This window comes from Triturus cristatus, chromosome 3_2 (genome assembly GCF_964204655.1).
Source record: "Triturus cristatus chromosome 3_2, aTriCri1.1, whole genome shotgun sequence".
In the NCBI taxonomy this organism is placed as follows: Eukaryota; Metazoa; Chordata; class Amphibia; order Caudata; family Salamandridae; genus Triturus; species Triturus cristatus.
Window position 1 is genome coordinate 793,336,877 of NC_140584.1, and position 21,310 is coordinate 793,358,186.

Genomic DNA, 21,310 nt, shown 5'->3' on the forward strand with positions numbered 1-21,310 from the left:
AAGGCACAGTACCTTGTGGCGGCGAGTGCAGCAAGTCCCAGAGGCCAGATGTCAGAAGGGGGGCCCAGCCCAGCCTCCTTCAGGCTCAAACGGGTGAGGACGGGCCCGCCCTTGGCCCGGGCTTTGCCAGAGCATGGCCCGGGCGTGTCCCGGGCCTCCGGCCGGCGTCTCCAATATAACGCGTTTTGGCAGCGCTATGGATGCTGGAGGTTGAAGTCCCTCCAGCAGCGTTTCCGGGTTCTCCTCCGGTGTCCCCGGATGAGGCAGTGCCGTTGTGGTGCGGGACCCGCTGGACCTGCCGGTGACTATGCACTTTAGCCGCGGGCCGGCGTCTCCAAATTGGCGCATTTTGGCAGCGCTAAGGATGCTGGCGGTTGTAGTCCCCCCAGCAACATTTCCGAGTTCTCCTCCAGTGTCCCTGGATAAGGCTTTGGCATTGTGGTGAGTGACCCGTTGGACCTGCCGGTGCCACGGTGAGTGGCTATGCATCTACCAGTGTTGGAGTTATTAAAGGAAAAAGATTTATGCATATCTAGAGACCTCGTGCCCTAAGGTAATTATAACTCATGCTCTTACCATGCACTGCTAATTACCCCACATATTGCATCACTCATGCTATCTTCTATGATATTATTGATATTATCACTGCAACATTTGCAGTAAAATTATTGATGAGAAAACTGCATGGCAGGGGCATGAGTTATAGTTGCCTTAGGGCACGAGTTATAGTTACTTGAGATAACTATAACAGCTGAATTTCTACGGTTTTGTGTGTATAAAATCTGAACCCAACTATAACGTTCCTGTAACCTCTTTTTTTTCAGTGAATATAAATAAATATATATAGGCTTTACTTATCTTAAGTATACTTACCATTCGTGGTAAAGGCATGCAAGATAAAGGATGCGTGGTAAAGGTATGTGTGCTAAAGTCATATATCCATGTGGAAGGGTTCTACGGCATATTAATCTATGGAAGACAATATTCTGGAAAATTTGTTTCTTAAAAACAAAAGTGGCGGAGTCGTCTTCGACTCTTTAAGAGAAGCAGACTGGCGAATCAATGCTGGAACGACTTACATCAAACTGGCAGAGAGAACCTACACACATTAAGAGGAATAGTATAGAAACATTTACATGACTTTTAATACAGTGACCAACAATACCTTCACTGATCACCCCTAAGGAAACGATCTCTCCAGCAGGAGACCCCTGGTACCAGTAGCGCAAGACGGTGGCGGTGGTGTAGGCAGCTGTCATGCCTCTCCGGTGCTCTTTCCGAGATGTCCACTGAGGGTGAAGTTCATTCTGCAGCCACTTACTGCCAACAAAAGTGGTCGCATCAAGATAAATATAAACACATGCATTGCTCTGTGCTAATTTCAGCACATATTTGTATGACAATCACGTTAAATAGATGAAAAGAAAACAAGCCCTTATAAATGTAACACATTTGATTTTGTACCATATTTAACATCTTGGGAGAAGTGATGCAGTCACAGTAAGGAAACATGGCGTTATGCTTTATGGAAGTTGGGTTTTGCAATACATGTTAATAGTAAGTTGTTTCTAATACTCATTTGATATTTACCTATGTATTTGAAGGCGAAGATATGACATTATCAGCATTTGTTACTTGAAGAGTGCATGTCTTTTCTTACAACATAGAGTTTAAGGATAGGGTATATCTTTAATAAAAAAAGTATATTGGGGATCCTTTAGATTGATTGATTGATTGATGTACTTATAGAGCGCAGCTATCACCCTACGGGCATCTTGGCGCTTGCATTGGGAACCCGTCCTGGTTTTTCCCTGTAAGATAACCCGTACTGGGCATCCCCAAGGTGAAAGCCAGGCATCCCGCCGCGGGGGGCCGTTGTGGAGATTAAGCAGGTTTGTTGCCCAGAGCTGCATAGTGTGAACTCGTGCTTAGAGTGGGCACCGAAGCGAGAATTATCGAGTCCGTGGACGATTGGGCTCTGGACCCTGCCGCGTCGGGAATCGAACCCAGGTCCCGGGTCTGATCTCTGCTTCAGGGTATGCCTCCTCTAACCAGTGAGCTACACTTCTCCACAAGTGCCTAATGTAATGCCTGAACCCACTGACAGCACTGGAAATGACATCAGGAGACCCCTGACATTCCATGAAAGTGCATAACATGACCTGGGGGTCAATTACATCGGTATGATTATTGTTTTGTGGCTGGTTGTGCCGAGGCTACTAAATATGTTCTCTTTGCAACACAAACGGACGTGGTAGCTGCACACTAGCGTCACACAGACTGTGTGCACCAGAAAGTAGCCGTGATGCATTAATTCCTCGGCACCCAAAGAGCTGTTTAACCCGAACATAAGGCTGCTCGATACTCTTTTCAAGCACCCTAAAACAACATGTGTCTTGCCTGCAGTAGCGGCCGACATGGCTCACGGGTGGGGGGGGGCGGCGCGAGGGCTTGCGGAGAGGGGGAGCACGGAGGATCTCAGGGGGGGTCGTGGGAGGGTGTCACATGGGGCAAGTAAAAAAAAAAAAAACTTACCTTGAATCCTGGTCCTGTGTCTCTGCTCCTGCTCCTGCTCTTCTGTTCCTGACTGCAGGAACAGGAAGCCTGACTCCCTCCCCTAAGCCAATCACAATGCTGCAATGCAGCATTGTGATTGGTCTGAGCACCGTGACACAGCGCTCAGCCAGGGGCTGGAGGAGTGAAATGAAATGAAGAATTTATAAAGCACTACACAAACCCGTGGGTATGTAGGCGATGGATAGACAAACAGGCAGTGAGGTCGATTGGTAGAGTAAGTTAGTTGAGCCAGGTCTTTAAGCGCTTCCTGAACTGTAACAAGTTGGGTTCCTTTTTAAGGGAGGTAGGCAGGGAGTTCCAGAGTTTGGTGGTGGTATATGCAAAGCTTTTTCCTCCCCACTTTACTTTAAGTGACTTGGGGACAATCAAGTTGCCACTGCCTGAGGATCTCAGTGATCTAGCCGGGATGTAGTGCCTATAGAGTTGCGACAATTGCCTGGGGCCATTACCGTGTGTAGCCTTGAACGCAATATATAGAGCTTTGAACTGGATGCGTTTGGTGAATGGTAGCCAGTGGGGTGGGCATGGAGAACGGGGAAAGTGCGCATGACGGGTTTGGGCAGCCCGAGAGGGAAAACCAAACAGTCATTGTGCAGTTAGGCGTAGGCAAACTACTCCTCCCCTGCTACGAGAGCAGAGCAGCACCGCACACCTGCCCGCCTGCAAAGCAGCAGGACATGAAGCATAAGATGATAAAAACTCTAAGTTATTATCATTTTATGTTTCTACTTGGCCATGCTTAAAAGCTGTGGGACAACGCTCCTCGGAGGAGCCGCCACTGCTTGTCCGCTATTAAGGAAACATTATCTCTATTTATAGTGCTGGACAGCAGAGAAGGCATGTACGACATTAGCAAGCCATACCATTGATGTATGTAGGCATCAGTTTGATCCCTATCATTGTTCACGTCATTTTCAAATACTCAAAACATTAATTACTTTAATAGATTGCATTTTTTTATGTCTTAAAAAGAGATGGCTTTAAAGACTAACAGAGCTCCCTGCTCTGAATGAATTACCAGAGTATAGAAGAAAAGTGGTTCTCTATGTAATTTTACTTTAGGAAGGCTGAAACTATAGGCGTGGTTTGTTGTACAGTAACGAACTGTGCATGCAGTTGCCACTATTGGACTGCTGACAGCGTCCCTTCTTTTTAAATATTGGCAATTTTTTTTATTTTTAAACAGTCCCTTCATAAACTGCATTTGTTTGTAATTCATAGTGACAAGAAAAATGTTCAGGCCAGGAAAGCCCAGCATTGTAAGCTAAAACTAGACATCCCAGAGGAACGATGCTTCACGCAGTTTCATCCCAGAAACATTCAGGTTGGCTGACATAGAGTGTCATAGAAGTGAAGCGCATGGTTTGCCTATCTTTGAAAATTCCTAGTATTTCAACACTGACATGGGCTGCGCGAGAATACTATATTTTATGCAGTAGGAAGGAAGCAAGCAGCAATGACATTGCTTTGGAGGTTCCAGGCCACACTGAGAAACAGGGCCGGACTAGGAACCCGAAGCAGCCCTGGCAATTTTCTAGGACCAGCCCCTAGGGAACCACTTTTGTTACTGGAGTGATATTGCAGCACTGCTGCAAAACCACCCTCCAGTAACAAAACACTGCAAAACCAGGCCCCACCCTTCCAGCCTCCCAGAGTCTCTTCGTCGAACGAAGGAGCCCGAGAGGAGCTGGTGCCATCAACACAGGCAGAAGGAAAGCAAAAAGAGCGTGCCACTCGCAGTGGCAGCTCCTCCACTAAGGCGGAGGAGCGTTACCCCCCTCTGTGAGTAGTTTGAAAAATAAAATGATAATAATGCAATGTTATTATCATGTTATTTTTCCATTTCTGCTTAGGTGCGGGGTGGGGCAGGGCTTGGCTGTCCAGAGCAGGGGCCAGAGGGAGGAGTGGTGAGCACACTCTAAGGGAGCATGGCAGTTTGGCCGGTCGTCTTGGGCCGGCCAAACAGTCATGCGCACTTTGCATTTTCTCCACCGCATGTATTGCACAGCCTGACCGGAGAACATGCACAGCCTCCCAGTCCCTCTGTAATGCAGCGTCATGATTGGCTAGGGGCGTCTGGGAGCCTGTGTGCTTCCTGGTTCCTGCTTCCTGCTCCTGGTGTCGACCGAAGAACCGAAGAGGACCAAGAGGTGGCAGCTGGCCTGCAAGTATGTGTTTTTTTTCCATTTACCACCCCAACCCATCTCCCCCCGCCTCGCCACCCCCGTTAAGTAGTGGCCACCAGTGGCTGCTGGCAGTGTACTGCTGATATACAGTGTCTGAGTGAGAGAGCAGAAGACAGCATTCTGCCACCACTCAACAGAATCCACGCTTGGGCATCAGGAGCTGGGGGACCATGGGTTGACTGAGACTCACCCAGAGCTATGGCAGTGTAGACTGTGTCACAGGCTGGAAGGAGGGAGGCCGGTGAACATGTAGCAAGTTTACGGGACATCTGGGGCATATGCATTTTATTTTAATAACCATCAATTCTTCTAGGACTAGATAATCTTTTCCTGGCCTATTTATTGTCAGGCTTGGGAGGAGTAACAATCAGGGATTGATTATGCTGAGGTTGTTATGGGTTTCTGTCATAGTCCGTTAGAATTCCAAGATTCCACAGTATGTGTAAAACAGCTAGTATTTCTTTTGGGAAATACAAGAAAATGTCCAATCCTAATCAAACTGTGGACCACTTCAGAGAATGCTAAGTCTCTCTGTTCTTCTCTATGTCAGGCGCTACACCATTCAATCAAGGTAAAGAAAGACTAGGTATCTGAAGATGATCATTCTATTAGCTTTGTCTGAAGAAAACAGAGAAAGACAGCCTCTAAATGGAGTTACATAATGAGCCAAAAACATTACATCCATAGGCTTAATGAAAATAGAAAACACACTGAGATAAGGTGCTTTACACTCAGGAATCCTTTAAATGCACAAACTCCACAGAAAACATCACCCTATTCATGGAACACCTACACTTCAAGCTGCAAATCTCCGAAAACGTCACCCTAAACACAACCCTCGCCTACCCACCACTCAGACCAGACCGTGCTAACTGAACATTATAGACAATAGCTGTGAAACCAAGTCCCCGTCTCCTCCACACATTGCAGGCAAAGGACACCTTCAAAACGGCAGATTAAAAAGGAAAAACGTTTTACTACCCATAGCTACCAGTGAACTAAAATAAAGGTTTTACTTATATACTTTAGTTAGGGGAGTCTAACATGTTATAACACAACTAATAGTTTAGTCCATGCACACAGTTATACAGAGCTATGGTTCTCTTATCTCATAGTAATTGTATCTTTGTTTAATATGTTCTAGTTATATTTGCGGCACTTATGAAGAGCACATTCTTCTGCACCTTAATAATACATTTAATGATATGCTAATAAAATAATAAAGCACATTCCATATTTAAATGGTCTATACGGCTAAACAGCCAAGCAAAACAACACAAGTAACTCTACCCCTATGCTTAAAATGTACTACGTATCATATTTTTTACCCCCAAAGGGTATGGCACTCAAGAAAAAGAAAAAGGGTATTGTGACGAAATGACAAAAGAAAGGTAAAGAAACAATACAAGTGCAGCACAATATAAAGATGATCACAATGAATAGAAAAAGGTTTCCTTTTTATTTAGAAACATATTATCATGAGCATTAGATTACTTGCTTATATATTTTTTATATCAAAATCAATAGTACATAAGACATACTAAAAGTTATTCACAAAACAGAAATATAATGCAAGAATAAGCCACAGAAATCAGGTTCCCAGGCAGGGGGGGAAAAAAAGAAAAAAAAAAAAGAAAAATATGAAAAAGGGGAACGATTTTCAATCAAAGGACAAACACTCAACTTCAATCAGCTCGCATTCAAACATCATTCCAAAAAATCATTCAACATAGGCCAAACAGCCTTTTAAGGGCCCATTCCCAGAGAGGTGATCACAGGGAAATCTAGCAATAGAACAAGATGGTAACAATGAGCTAGAAATCAAGCTGTATGGAGAGTCTCAGGGGCGGGAATTACAGGCCCAAAGAAAAACGCCGACGCGCGTTTCGGTGAAACACACTCCAAACCAGGAGTACCACCTTCCTCAGGGCGTAGCAGACAAACCCCCACACACAGGCTGGGACCTATAAGGATAAGAGAAAGAATAATAACAAATAGAAAAGTTTTATAAAAACAGAATAATATATTTTTTTAAATAAACAAGCAAGTCCACAGACTGAGTGCCATAATCCCTAAGGAGGAAACACATTGCTATTTGGTTATAAATTCTCAATGAAATCTTAGAAATTATAGTTCTGAAGATAACAGAAACATCGGAAATATCAGGATGTAGAATAGTTTACACCTAGGAAAATAGAAAAAGGCAAATGAAGACAGAAATATGAAAAAATTCTGAAAACAGACCAAAAAAATAGAAAACCCCATTTAGGGACTTTTATAGGCCATCCATCATAGGACACAAAGAACAACCAATCTAGAGTCAAAACGGATTTAAAAAAGCTAAACAAGAGGCTACAGACAACAATATAAATGAATATATTTACCTGTGTATGTGAAAAGTGATAATCAAAGAAGAAAGATGCAGATCTATGCAAAATGAAGAAACCCTTTGGTATCGCTCTCTAGAACGGGATAAAAAAAGGAAAAGAGAATACGTATGAAAACATAAAACTAAAAAGTAATGGAAATGGTGAAGCAAGAGTGAATGTAGAAAAATAATAAAAACCAGCAAGTAGAAAATGTCATAATCAAATAATAGGGATTGCAATCCTGTTTTAAAAAAAAGGGACCCAAAATCGTCTCGCTGGTGAATTGGTAGAAATGAAGAATGGCAAAAACAAGCTATAAAGCGGGGTTACCTAGATTAGAGAGCCGTCGACCGTGTATCGGCGAAACCATTCATGTATTTTGGGAAAAACGCCGATCCGCCTGCAAAACTCTTGTGATTGTTTCATACACACTCGGATCGGGGAAGTCTCCACAGGAGATGAAGATGGAGTCTAGAAAAAACCACGACATCGTAAGCAAGGAAAATGGTCAGACTGTAACGGTCATGTAACGGAGAATTGAACATGTAGACTAAAAATGCATTGCTCACTATCAAGTCAAAAAACTGAGAGAGCAAAAAGCTGCAAGGGTGTAAATAAGGGCCGGTGAAAAGAAATACGCTCACCTGGATTCAAACGGGCCTTTCCTAGATGAAATAGAGGCTATCAAATGCGTAAACGGATAAGTCGAAATTTCTTTAGGAATGAAGAATCCAACACTAGGGTTGCTGAAAAGCAAAAAAATATTATAAGAATAAACTAGAAGGTGATAATTAGAGTGATAGTCCTAAGGTATAGGCATACACTCAACGAAATTGAACAAAGGCGTAGTGAACGCGGATACGAACAATTTACCTGAAAAAGATACAATGTCAGCGTACTCGATAAAGGCGGTCAGGTCGGCAAGAGCTTTTCGCGGGAAAAGATCGCATAAGAGCGGGTTCTATTGGAAAGCGAATATTTAAGCCCCTCGAGTCAAAATCCTTCTCTGCTGAATAGCCAATCAACCGGCGAGTCTCAAAAAACCGTCAACCAACTAGCTTGGTCGAGATGAACAGGCTAACCAATCAACGAGGCTAAACACGAGCCAACGTAATTGCCCTGAAACAGACAAACGCCAACACGGTATCCAAGGTGAAGGATGCTCAAAACAATAAAGAAAATGAAAAAATGTGAAAACGGGAGAAATGGCGCATGGATACTAAAATGGAAAAGCATGAAACACGAGTACACGAAGAGTATTTAAAGTAAGATTGATAAACATAAAAGAGAGACTAAAAGGTAACAAATAAGAGAACAGACTAATGTATGCACATAAGGAGAAATATGTGTATTGCAAAATAATCCCATATGTTAGATTCTTAAATTATGGCATTCTCCCATGGTAGGGACTCGTTAAGTCCTCTGGTCTTAGTGTCAAGAACAAAAATCCAAAAGACCTCACGTTTTTTACGTAGGTCTTCTGGATTCGTGCCCTTTTGGGCTTGAACTCTTTCCAGAATTGTCCATCGTAGATCTTTCTCCGTGTGCTTCTTCTCCGCCCAATGTCCTACTAGAGGGGCTGAGTGTTTAAGGCGTCTAATACAGGACTTATGTTCACCAATGCGCACTCTGACCTCTCTTGAGGTTTCGCCAACGTAAGTCAATGGACAAGGGCATTGGATTGCATAGACGCAGTTTGATGTTCGGCAGTTGGTGATACCTTCGAGGCTAGCGGTGAAGCCATTAGTATGAAAAGAGGTGCCTACAATCGCATTGGCACAGGCGTGGCAAGTGCCGCACTTGTGGTTTCCTCTTACAGGGGTGGTTCCCTCAATAGATCGTTGTAGCCATGTTGCCTGATTAGGAGTCTTAGCTCTAATCAGATGATTTCTAAGATTCTTGTTCCTCCGAAAGGCAAAGACCGGTTTGGGTATGGCTGCTGATTGTTCGCCCAAGTTTAAGAGATGCCATTCCGAGTTTATGATCTGTCTGATCCTATTATTGAATGTAGAGTGTTTGGTAACACAAACAAGTTTATCCATAGGTTCCTGGTTTTTATTCTGGAACATAGAATCCCTGTTATAGAAACGAGCCCGTTTCATGGCGTTCCTGACTAGTCTTGGCGGATAGCCCCTGTCAATGAACTTTTGTCTCATACTTTCAGCGTTGGCAAGATAGTCCTTAATAGAGGTACAATTTCTGCGAAGACGCAGAAACTGGCTGAAAGGGATCCCATCTTTCTGGCTCCTAGGATGGAAGCTTTCAAAATGCAAGAGGGTATTCCTAGCGGTCGGTTTGGTATAGAGAGACACCGCTAGTTTTGAATCGTGGTGTTCCACCCAAACGTCCAGAAACTCAAGTCTCATGGTGCTAAAATGGGCAGTAAACTTGATGTTGCAATCCGCCGCGTTAAGCCATTCAATATATATCTCCAAGGAGTCTTGGTCGCCGGCCCAAATAAAAAAGACATCATCGATGAACCGCGACCAGTGTCGCAAATTTTCAAAAAATGGCGCGACCTCGTTGAAGATGTTAAGTCTCTCAAAGTTCCCCATGTATAGGCAGGCAATGCTTGGAGCGCATGCCGCCCCCATGCTGACACCTGTAACTTGTTGGTATAGCTGCCCGTCAAAGTCAAAGAAGTTTTCTTCCAGGACAATTTCAAGAGTTTTTACCAAAAAAGGTTTGTTTAATAATGAGGGGTCAGATTGAATGATGTTACTGACTACTTTGGCTGCCTCAACCTGGGGGATGTTAGAATATAAGGATTCCACATCCAGGGTGACAAGAAATTCATATTCACAGTTGTAGTCTAGACCTTCAATTTTGGAGATAAAATGTCCCGTGTCTTTGACATATGACGGCAGACTGCCCACCAAGGGCTGAAGAAACCTGTCAAGATACTTTGAGAGCGGCTCCGTTGCTGACCCAATCGTAGACACAATAGGTCTCAGTGGGGGATCAACCTGGTTCTTGTGGGTCTTTGGTAGGCCGTAGATGATGGGAATGCGGGTGTAGGTAGGTGTGAGGAAGAGAGCTTCCGACGTGCAGATATCACCTCTTTCTATCCCTTTTTCTACCTCCTGTAGGATGCGTTTCTTGATTCTTGGTTCAGGGTTAAGAGTGATTTTGCAGTAGTGTCTAGCAGAGCTTAGAAGCTCGAGCATCTTCTCTTTATATCTTGCAGTATCAAACAGAACAATACCGCCACCCTTGTCGCATGGTTTTATGGTGAGACTACTGTCGTTTTTCAAAGACAGGAGGGTAGAATTCTCGTCTTTCGAGGTGTTGAAACAAGGGGCAGGAACGAACTTAATAGATTTTTCAATCTTGCTGATGACAGCTCTCTCAAATAGTTGAACTTCTGGACCCAGTACTTCCAACCCCGGGGTAAAATTCGAGGGGGGTTTTAGACCCGAGCGATTGTCATTAGAATCAATTGAGTTCTTATTCTGAAAGAACTTTTTTAGCCTAACCTTACGGAAGAAGGCATGAATATCTCGAAGTAACTCGAATTTGTTTAATCTTGTAGATGGAACGAATGATAAACCCTTCGAAAGGAGTGAGACAACAGAATGGTTCATGGTTTGAGTTGATAGATTGAAGATAGGAATAGTGTTTAGGTTCTCCAGTACTGCTGTTGCCGGGTCTGTATGTATCTCTGAGGTTGTGCTGGGTCCTGATATTGGCCCCTCTGTTGGAAGCTCTGGGACCTGTTTTGAAAACGATTTTGAAACCTTGGACGATAATTGCCCCGGCGATTCCCTAAAAAACGATTTTCTGCAGCAGACCGTTCAGAGAAGTGCCCCTGTGGGGGGTTACTATAGGGAGATCCCTCGCTGTCCGAATCTGTTGTGTCAGAGAAGGTAATAATCCGTTTGCTTCCCCAATTGGGGTGATTAACATTGGGTTTACCCTCGTTGTTGTAGGTGTAGAAGTTTTCTCCCAGGAAAGGATAAACGCGTTCCTGAGAAAAGTTCCTGATGTCCTTCCGCAGTTTATCCGTCTTTCTTTTCAGGAGATATTCACTAAAAGAGTCAAGTTCAGCGGTGATATCTTCAAGCCTCTTTTTGCACTCGTCTATGGGATTGGACTGTTTTAATTTCTCCTCCAGGTCAAGAATCTCTTTATTAAGGAGTTGGATGACCTCTCTAGCTGTTTCGATAATGAGGATCATCCAATCCCTAGAGCATCTGTTTGAAATAAGAGCCCATTTCTCCAAGAACTTTCTGATGTCAACAAAGAGGCCCGGAATGTTTCTCACCCGAAGGCCGATGGGGATTGTCCCTGCTCTCAGATATTCTAGCATAAAGTTTGCATGTGAGTCAGTCCGCTTGGTCTTCTTCTTTAGATCCAATAATTTTAACCAATCGTCATTCAGGCCTTTTGACAAAGCGAAAGGACGGTCACCATCAGTGGTCTGACCTAAAAGGCGGGCAAAGTCTTCATCTGTGAAACCAAATGTTTTAATGCTATCCATAGGGAAAATAAACCAGATAGAAAAACAACTCACCCTGGTTCAATGTGTCCAAACGAGGAGGAATATAACAACAAATATAGAAAAAGAATGAGATAAGAAAAGAGGGAATCAGAATAATGACAGATAAAAAAGGGGAAGAAATAAAGATAAAGGAAAACAAAGATACAAAAAAAAAAAAAAAAAAAAAAAAAAAAGGGAGATCCTAGGTGTACTGAAACTAAATAAATAAGCAAACCTCACAGGGTAACACCAAAACAAAGAACACCCCACGGCACAGGGCCGGGAAATCGTATCCAAAGAACAAGGGGCACCCCAAACGGCACAATATGGGTAGAGATATGGGGGAATAAACAGCCAAGCAAAACAACACAAGTAACTCTACCCCTATGCTTAAAATGTACTACGTATCATATTTTTTACCCCCAAAGGGTATGGCACTCAAGAAAAAGAAAAAGGGTATTGTGACGAAATGACAAAAGAAAGGTAAAGAAACAATACAAGTGCAGCACAATATAAAGATGATCACAATGAATAGAAAAAAGTTTCCTTTTTATTTAGAAACATATTATCATGAGCATTAGATTACTTGCTTATATATTTTTTATATCAAAATCAATAGTACATAAGACATACTAAAAGTTATTCACAAAACAGAAATATAATGCAAGAATAAGCCACAGAAATCAGGTTCCCAGGCAGGGGGGGAAAAAAAGAAAAAAAAGAAAAATATGAAAAAGGGGAACGATTTTCAATCAAAGGACAAACACTCAACTTCAATCAGCTCGCATTCAAACATCATTCCAAAAAATCATTCAACATAGGCCAAACAGCCTTTTAAGGGCCCATTCCCAGAGAGGTGATCACAGGGAAATCTAGCAATAGAACAAGATGGTAACAATGAGCTAGAAATCAAGCTGTATGGAGAGTCTCAGGGGCGGGAATTACAGGCCCAAAGAAAAACGCCGACGCGCGTTTCGGTGAAACACACTCCAAACCAGGAGTACCACCTTCCTCAGGGCGTAGCAGACAAACCCCCACACACAGGCTGGGACCTATAAGGATAAGAGAAAGAATAATAACAAATAGAAAAGTTTTATAAAAACAGAATAATATATTTTTTTAAATAAACAAGCAAGTCCACAGACTGAGTGCCATAATCCCTAAGGAGGAAACATATTGCTATTTGGTTATAAATTCTCAATGAAATCTTAGAAATTATAGTTCTGAAGATAACAGAAACATCGGAAATATCAGGATGTAGAATAGTTTACACCTAGGAAAATAGAAAAAGGCAAATGAAGACAGAAATATGAAAAAATTCTGAAAACAGACCAAAAAAATAGAAAACCCCATTTAGGGACTTTTATAGGCCATCCATCATAGGACACAAAGAACAACCAATCTAGAGTCAAAACGGATTTAAAAAAGCTAAACAAGAGGCTACAGACAACAATATAAATGAATATATTTACCTGTGTATGTGAAAAGTGATAATCAAAGAAGAAAGATGCAGATCTATGCAAAATGAAGAAACCCTTTGGTATCGCTCTCTAGAACGGGATAAAAAAAGGAAAAGAGAATACGTATGAAAACATAAAACTAAAAAGTAATGGAAATGGTGAAGCAAGAGTGAATGTAGAAAAATAATAAAAACCAGCAAGTAGAAAATGTCATAATCAAATAATAGGGATTGCAATCCTGTTTTAAAAAAAAGGGACCCAAAATCGTCTCGCTGGTGAATTGGTAGAAATGAAGAATGGCAAAAACAAGCTATAAAGCGGGGTTACCTAGATTAGAGAGCCGTCGACCGTGTATCGGCGAAACCATTCATGTATTTTGGGAAAAACGCCGATCCGCCTGCAAAACTCTTGTGATTGTTTCATACACACTCGGATCGGGGAAGTCTCCACAGGAGATGAAGATGGAGTCTAGAAAAAACCACGACATCGTAAGCAAGGAAAATGGTCAGACTGTAACGGTCATGTAACGGAGAATTGAACATGTAGACTAAAAATGCATTGCTCACTATCAAGTCAAAAAACTGAGAGAGCAAAAAGCTGCAAGGGTGTAAATAAGGGCCGGTGAAAAGAAATACGCTCACCTGGATTCAAACGGGCCTTTCCTAGATGAAATAGAGGCTATCAAATGCGTAAACGGATAAGTCGAAATTTCTTTAGGAATGAAGAATCCAACACTAGGGTTGCTGAAAAGCAAAAAAATATTATAAGAATAAACTAGAAGGTGATAATTAGAGTGATAGTCCTAAGGTATAGGCATACACTCAACGAAATTGAACAAAGGCGTAGTGAACGCGGATACGAACAATTTACCTGAAAAAGATACAATGTCAGCGTACTCGATAAAGGCGGTCAGGTCGGCAAGAGCTTTTCGCGGGAAAAGATCGCATAAGAGCGGGTTCTATTGGAAAGCGAATATTTAAGCCCCTCGAGTCAAAATCCTTCTCTGCTGAATAGCCAATCAACCGGCGAGTCTCAAAAAACCGTCAACCAACTAGCTTGGTCGAGATGAACAGGCTAACCAATCAACGAGGCTAAACACGAGCCAACGTAATTGCCCTGAAACAGACAAACGCCAACACGGTATCCAAGGTGAAGGATGCTCAAAACAATAAAGAAAATGAAAAAATGTGAAAACGGGAGAAATGGCGCATGGATACTAAAATGGAAAAGCATGAAACACGAGTACACGAAGAGTATTTAAAGTAAGATTGATAAACATAAAAGAGAGACTAAAAGGTAACAAATAAGAGAACAGACTAATGTATGCACATAAGGAGAAATATGTGTATTGCAAAATAATCCCATATGTTAGATTCTTAAATTATGGCATTCTCCCATGGTAGGGACTCGTTAAGTCCTCTGGTCTTAGTGTCAAGAACAAAAATCCAAAAGACCTCACGTTTTTTACGTAGGTCTTCTGGATTCGTGCCCTTTTGGGCTTGAACTCTTTCCAGAATTGTCCATCGTAGATCTTTCTCCGTGTGCTTCTTCTCCGCCCAATGTCCTACTAGAGGGGCGGAGTGTTTAAGGCGTCTAATACAGGACTTATGTTCACCAATGCGCACTCTGACCTCTCTTGAGGTTTCGCCAACGTAAGTCAATGGACAAGGGCATTGGATTGCATAGACGCAGTTTGATGTTCGGCAGTTGGTGATACCTTCGAGGCTAGCGGTGAAGCCATTAGTATGAAAAGAGGTGCCTACAATCGCATTGGCACAGGCGTGGCAAGTGCCGCACTTGTGGTTTCCTCTTACAGGGGTGGTTCCCTCAATAGATCGTTGTAGCCATGTTGCCTGATTAGGAGTCTTAGCTCTAATCAGATGATTTCTAAGATTCTTGTTCCTCCGAAAGGCAAAGACCGGTTTGGGTATGGCTGCTGATTGTTCGCCCAAGTTTAAGAGATGCCATTCCGAGTTTATGATCTGTCTGATCCTATTATTGAATGTAGAGTGTTTGGTAACACAAACAAGTTTATCCATAGGTTCCTGGTTTTTATTCTGGAACATAGAATCCCTGTTATAGAAACGAGCCCGTTTCATGGCGTTCCTGACTAGTCTTGGCGGATAGCCCCTGTCAATGAACTTTTGTCTCATACTTTCAGCGTTGGCAAGATAGTCCTTAATAGAGGTACAATTTCTGCGAAGACGCAGAAACTGGCTGAAAGGGATCCCATCTTTCTGGCTCCTAGGATGGAAGCTTTCAAAATGCAAGAGGGTATTCCTAGCGGTCGGTTTGGTATAGAGAGACACCGCTAGTTTTGAATCGTGGTGTTCCACCCAAACGTCCAGAAACTCAAGTCTCATGGTGCTAAAATGGGCAGTAAACTTGATGTTGCAATCCGCCGCGTTAAGCCATTCAATATATATCTCCAAGGAGTCTTGGTCGCCGGCCCAAATAAAAAAGACATCATCGATGAACCGCGACCAGTGTCGCACATTTTCAAAAAATGGCGCGACCTCGTTGAAGATGTTAAGTCTCTCAAAGTTCCCCATGTATAGGCAGGCAATGCTTGGAGCGCATGCCGCCCCCATGCTGACACCTGTAACTTGTTGGTATAGCTGCCCGTCAAAGTCAAAGAAGTTTTCTTCCAGGACAATTTCAAGAGTTTTTACCAAAAAAGGTTTGTTTAATAATGAGGGGTCAGATTGAATGATGTTACTGACTACTTTGGCTGCCTCAACCTGGGGGATGTTAGAATATAAGGATTCCACATCCAGGGTGACAAGAAATTCATATTCACAGTTGTAGTCTAGACCTTCAATTTTGGAGATAAAATGTCCCGTGTCTTTGACATATGACGGCAGACTGCCCACCAAGGGCTGAAGAAACCTGTCAAGATACTTTGAGAGCGGCTCCGTTGCTGACCCAATCGTAGACACAATAGGTCTCAGTGGGGGATCAAGCTGGTTCTTGTGGGTCTTTGGTAGGCCGTAGATGATGGGAATGCGGGTGTAGGTAGGTGTGAGGAAGAGAGCTTCCGACGTGCAGATATCACCTCTTTCTATCCCTTTTTCTACCTCCTGTAGGATGCGTTTCTTGATTCTTGGTTCAGGGTTAAGAGTGATTTTGCAGTAGTGTCTAGCAGAGCTTAGAAGCTCGAGCATCTTCTCTTTATATCTTGCAGTATCAAACAGAACAATACCGCCACCCTTGTCGCATGGTTTTATGGTGAGACTACTGTCGTTTTTCAAAGACAGGAGGGTAGAATTCTCGTCTTTCGAGGTGTTGAAACAAGGGGCAGGAACGAACTTAATAGATTTTTCAATCTTGCTGATGACAGCTCTCTCAAATAGTTGAACTTCTGGACCCAGTACTTCCAACCCCGGGGTAAAATTCGAGGGGGGTTTTAGACCCGAGCGATTGTCATTAGAATCAATTGAGTTCTTATTCTGAAAGAACTTTTTTAGCCTAACCTTACGGAAGAAGGCATGAATATCTCGAAGTAACTCGAATTTGTTTAATCTTGTAGATGGAACGAATGATAAACCCTTCGAAAGGAGTGAGACAACAGAATGGTTCATGGTTTGAGTTGATAGATTGAAGATAGGAATAGTGTTTAGGTTCTCCAGTACTGCTGTTGCCGGGTCTGTATGTATCTCTGAGGTTGTGCTGGGTCCTGATATTGGCCCCTCTGTTGGAAGCTCTGGGACCTGTTTTGAAAACGATTTTGAAACCTTGGACGATAATTGCCCCGGCGATTCCCTAAAAAACGATTTTCTGCAGCAGACCGTTCAGAGAAGTGCCCCTGTGGGGGGTTACTATAGGGAGATCCCTCGCTGTCCGAATCTGTTGTGTCAGAGAAGGTAATAATCCGTTTGCTTCCCCAATTGGGGTGATTAACATTGGGTTTACCCTCGTTGTTGTAGGTGTAGAAGTTTTCTCCCAGGAAAGGATAAACGCGTTCCTGAGAAAAGTTCCTGATGTCCTTCCGCAGTTTATCCGTCTTTCTTTTCAGGAGATATTCACTAAAAGAGTCAAGTTCAGCGGTGATATCTTCAAGCCTCTTTTTGCACTCGTCTATGGGATTGGACTGTTTTAATTTCTCCTCCAGGTCAAGAATCTCTTTATTAAGGAGTTGGATGACCTCTCTAGCTGTTTCGATAATGAGGATCATCCAATCCCTAGAGCATCTGTTTGAAATAAGAGCCCATTTCTCCAAGAACTTTCTGATGTCAACAAAGAGGCCCGGAATGTTTCTCACCCGAAGGCCGATGGGGATTGTCCCTGCTCTCAGATATTCTAGCATAAAGTTTGCATGTGAGTCAGTCCGCTTGGTCTTCTTCTTTAGATCCAATAATTTTAACCAATCGTCATTCAGGCCTTTTGACAAAGCGAAAGGACGGTCACCATCAGTGGTCTGACCTAAAAGGCGGGCAAAGTCTTCATCTGTGAAACCAAATGTTTTAATGCTATCCATAGGGAAAATAAACCAGATAGAAAAACAACTCACCCTGGTTCAATGTGTCCAAACGAGGAGGAATATAACAACAAATATAGAAAAAGAATGAGATAAGAAAAGAGGGAATCAGAATAATGACAGATAAAAAAGGGGAAGAAATAAAGATAAAGGAAAACAAAGATACAAAAAAAAAAAAAAAAAAAAAAAAAAAAGGGAGATCCTAGGTGTACTGAAACTAAATAAATAAGCAAACCTCACAGGGTAACACCAAAACAAAGAACACCCCACGGCACAGGGCCGGGAAATCGTATCCAAAGAACAAGGGGCACCCCCAAACGGCACAATATGGGTAGAGATATGGGGGAATAAACAGCCAAGCAAAACAACACAAGTAACTCTACCCCTATGCTTAAAATGTACTACGTATCATATTTTTTACCCCCAAAGGGTATGGCACTCAAGAAAAAGAAAAAGGGTATTGTGACGAAATGACAAAAGAAAGGTAAAGAAACAATACAAGTGCAGCACAATATAAAGATGATCACAATGAATAGAAAAAAGTTTCCTTTTTATTTAGAAACATATTATCATGAGCATTAGATTACTTGCTTATATATTTTTTATATCAAAATCAATAGTACATAAGACATACTAAAAGTTATTCACAAAACAGAAATATAATGCAAGAATAAGCCACAGAAATCAGGTTCCCAGGCAGGGGGGGAAAAAAAGAAAAAAAAGAAAAATATGAAAAAGGGGAACGATTTTCAATCAAAGGACAAACACTCAACTTCAATCAGCTCGCATTCAAACATCATTCCAAAAAATCATTCAACATAGGCCAAACAGCCTTTTAAGGGCCCATTCCCAGAGAGGTGATCACAGGGAAATCTAGCAATAGAACAAGATGGTAACAATGAGCTAGAAATCAAGCTGTATGGAGAGTCTCAGGGGCGGGAATTACAGGCCCAAAGAAAAACGCCGACGCGCGTTTCGGTGAAACACACTCCAAACCAGGAGTACCACCTTCCTCAGGGCGTAGCAGACAAACCCCCACACACAGGCTGGGACCTATAAGGATAAGAGAAAGAATAATAACAAATAGAAAAGTTTTATAAAAACAGAATAATATATTTTTTTAAATAAACAAGCAAGTCCACAGACTGAGTGCCATAATCCCTAAGGAGGAAACATATTGCTATTTGGTTATAAATTCTCAATGAAATCTTAGAAATTATAGTTCTGAAGATAACAGAAACATCGGAAATATCAGGATGTAGAATAGTTTACACCTAGGAAAATAGAAAAAGGCAAATGAAGACAGAAATATGAAAAAATTCTGAAAACAGACCAAAAAAATAGAAAACCCCATTTAGGGACTTTTATAGGCCATCCATCATAGGACACAAAGAACAACCAATCTAGAGTCAAAACGGATTTAAAAAAGCTAAACAAGAGGCTACAGACAACAATATAAATGAATATATTTACCTGTGTATGTGAAAAGTGATAATCAAAGAAGAAAGATGCAGATCTATGCAAAATGAAGAAACCCTTTGGTATCGCTCTCTAGAACGGGATAAAAAAAGGAAAAGAGAATACGTATGAAAACATAAAACTAAAAAGTAATGGAAATGGTGAAGCAAGAGTGAATGTAGAAAAATAATAAAAACCAGCAAGTAGAAAATGTCATAATCAAATAATAGGGATTGCAATCCTGTTTTAAAAAAAAGGGACCCAAAATCGTCTCGCTGGTGAATTGGTAGAAATGAAGAATGGCAAAAACAAGCTATAAAGCGGGGTTACCTAGATTAGAGAGCCGTCGACCGTGTATCGGCGAAACCATTCATGTATTTTGGGAAAAACGCCGATCCGCCTGCAAAACTCTTGTGATTGTTTCATACACACTCGGATCGGGGAAGTCTCCACAGGAGATGAAGATGGAGTCTAGAAAAAACCACGACATCGTAAGCAAGGAAAATGGTCAGACTGTAACGGTCATGTAACGGAGAATTGAACATGTAGACTAAAAATGCATTGCTCACTATCAAGTCAAAAAACTGAGAGAGCAAAAAGCTGCAAGGGTGTAAATAAGGGCCGGTGAAAAGAAATACGCTCACCTGGATTCAAACGGGCCTTTCCTAGATGAAATAGAGGCTATCAAATGCGTAAACGGATAAGTCGAAATTTCTTTAGGAATGAAGAATCCAACACTAGGGTTGCTGAAAAGCAAAAAAATATTATAAGAATAAACTAGAAGGTGATAATTAGAGTGATAGTCCTAAGGTATAGGCATACACTCAACGAAATTGAACAAAGGCGTAGTGAACGCGGATACGAACAATTTACCTGAAAAAGATACAATGTCAGCGTACTCGATAAAGGCGGTCAGGTCGGCAAGAGCTTTTCGCGGGAAAAGATCGCATAAGAGCGGGTTCTATTGGAAAGCGAATATTTAAGCCCCTCGAGTCAAAATCCTTCTCTGCTGAATAGCCAATCAACCGGCGAGTCTCAAAAAACCGTCAACCAACTAGCTTGGTCGAGATGAACAGGCTAACCAATCAACGAGGCTAAACACGAGCCAACGTAATTGCCCTGAAACAGACAAACGCCAACACGGTATCCAAGGTGAAGGATGCTCAAAACAATAAAGAAAATGAAAAAATGTGAAAACGGGAGAAATGGCGCATGGATACTAAAATGGAAAAGCATGAAACACGAGTACACGAAGAGTATTTAAAGTAAGATTGATAAACATAAAAGAGAGACTAAAAGGTAACAAATAAGAGAACAGACTAATGTATGCACATAAGGAGAAATATGTGTATTGCAAAATAATCCCATATGTTAGATTCTTAAATTATGGCATTCTCCCATGGTAGGGACTCGTTAAGTCCTCTGGTCTTAGTGTCAAGAACAAAAATCCAAAAGACCTCACGTTTTTTACGTAGGTCTTCTGGATTCGTGCCCTTTTGGGCTTGAACTCTTTCCAGAATTGTCCATCGTAGATCTTTCTCCGTGTGCTTCTTCTCCGCCCAATGTCCTACTAGAGGGGCTGAGTGTTTAAGGCGTCTAATACAGGACTTATGTTCACCAATGCGCACTCTGACCTCTCTTGAGGTTTCGCCAACGTAAGTCAATGGACAAGGGCATTGGATTGCATAGACGCAGTTTGATGTTCGGCAGTTGGTGATACCTTCGAGGCTAGCGGTGAAGCCATTAGTATGAAAAGAGGTGCCTACAATCGCATTGGCACAGGCGTGGCAAGTGCCGCACTTGTGGTTTCCTCTTACAGGGGTGGTTCCCTCAATAGATCGTTGTAGCCATGTTGCCTGATTAGGAGTCTTAGCTCTAATCAGATGATTTCTAAGATTCTTGTTCCTCCGAAAGGCAAAGACCGGTTTGGGTATGGCTGCTGATTGTTCGCCCAAGTTTAAGAGATGCCATTCCGAGTTTATGATCTGTCTGATCCTATTATTGAATGTAGAGTGTTTGGTAACACAAACAAGTTTATCCATAGGTTCCTGGTTTTTATTCTGGAACATAGAATCCCTGTTATAGAAACGAGCCCGTTTCATGGCGTTCCTGACTAGTCTTGGCGGATAGCCCCTGTCAATGAACTTTTGTCTCATACTTTCAGCGTTGGCAAGATAGTCCTTAATAGAGGTACAATTTCTGCGAAGACGCAGAAACTGGCTGAAAGGGATCCCATCTTTCTGGCTCCTAGGATGGAAGCTTTCAAAATGCAAGAGGGTATTCCTAGCGGTCGGTTTGGTATA

At 42.2% G+C, this 21,310-nt stretch overlaps 1 protein-coding gene across 3 annotated transcripts in view; it reads right to left on the bottom strand.

The window, feature by feature from the left end:
* MDH1B (malate dehydrogenase 1B) overlaps positions 1–21,310 on the bottom strand; it is a 233,815-nt gene that overhangs the window by 103,851 nt on the left and 108,654 nt on the right. For all 3 annotated transcript variants that reach the window (XM_085648917.1, XM_085648915.1, XM_085648916.1), the window contains exon 7: positions 1,166–1,320. In XM_085648917.1, the coding sequence (XP_085505043.1) occupies positions 1,166–1,320 (155 nt within the window). The remainder of the gene's footprint in view (positions 1–1,165; positions 1,321–21,310) is intronic.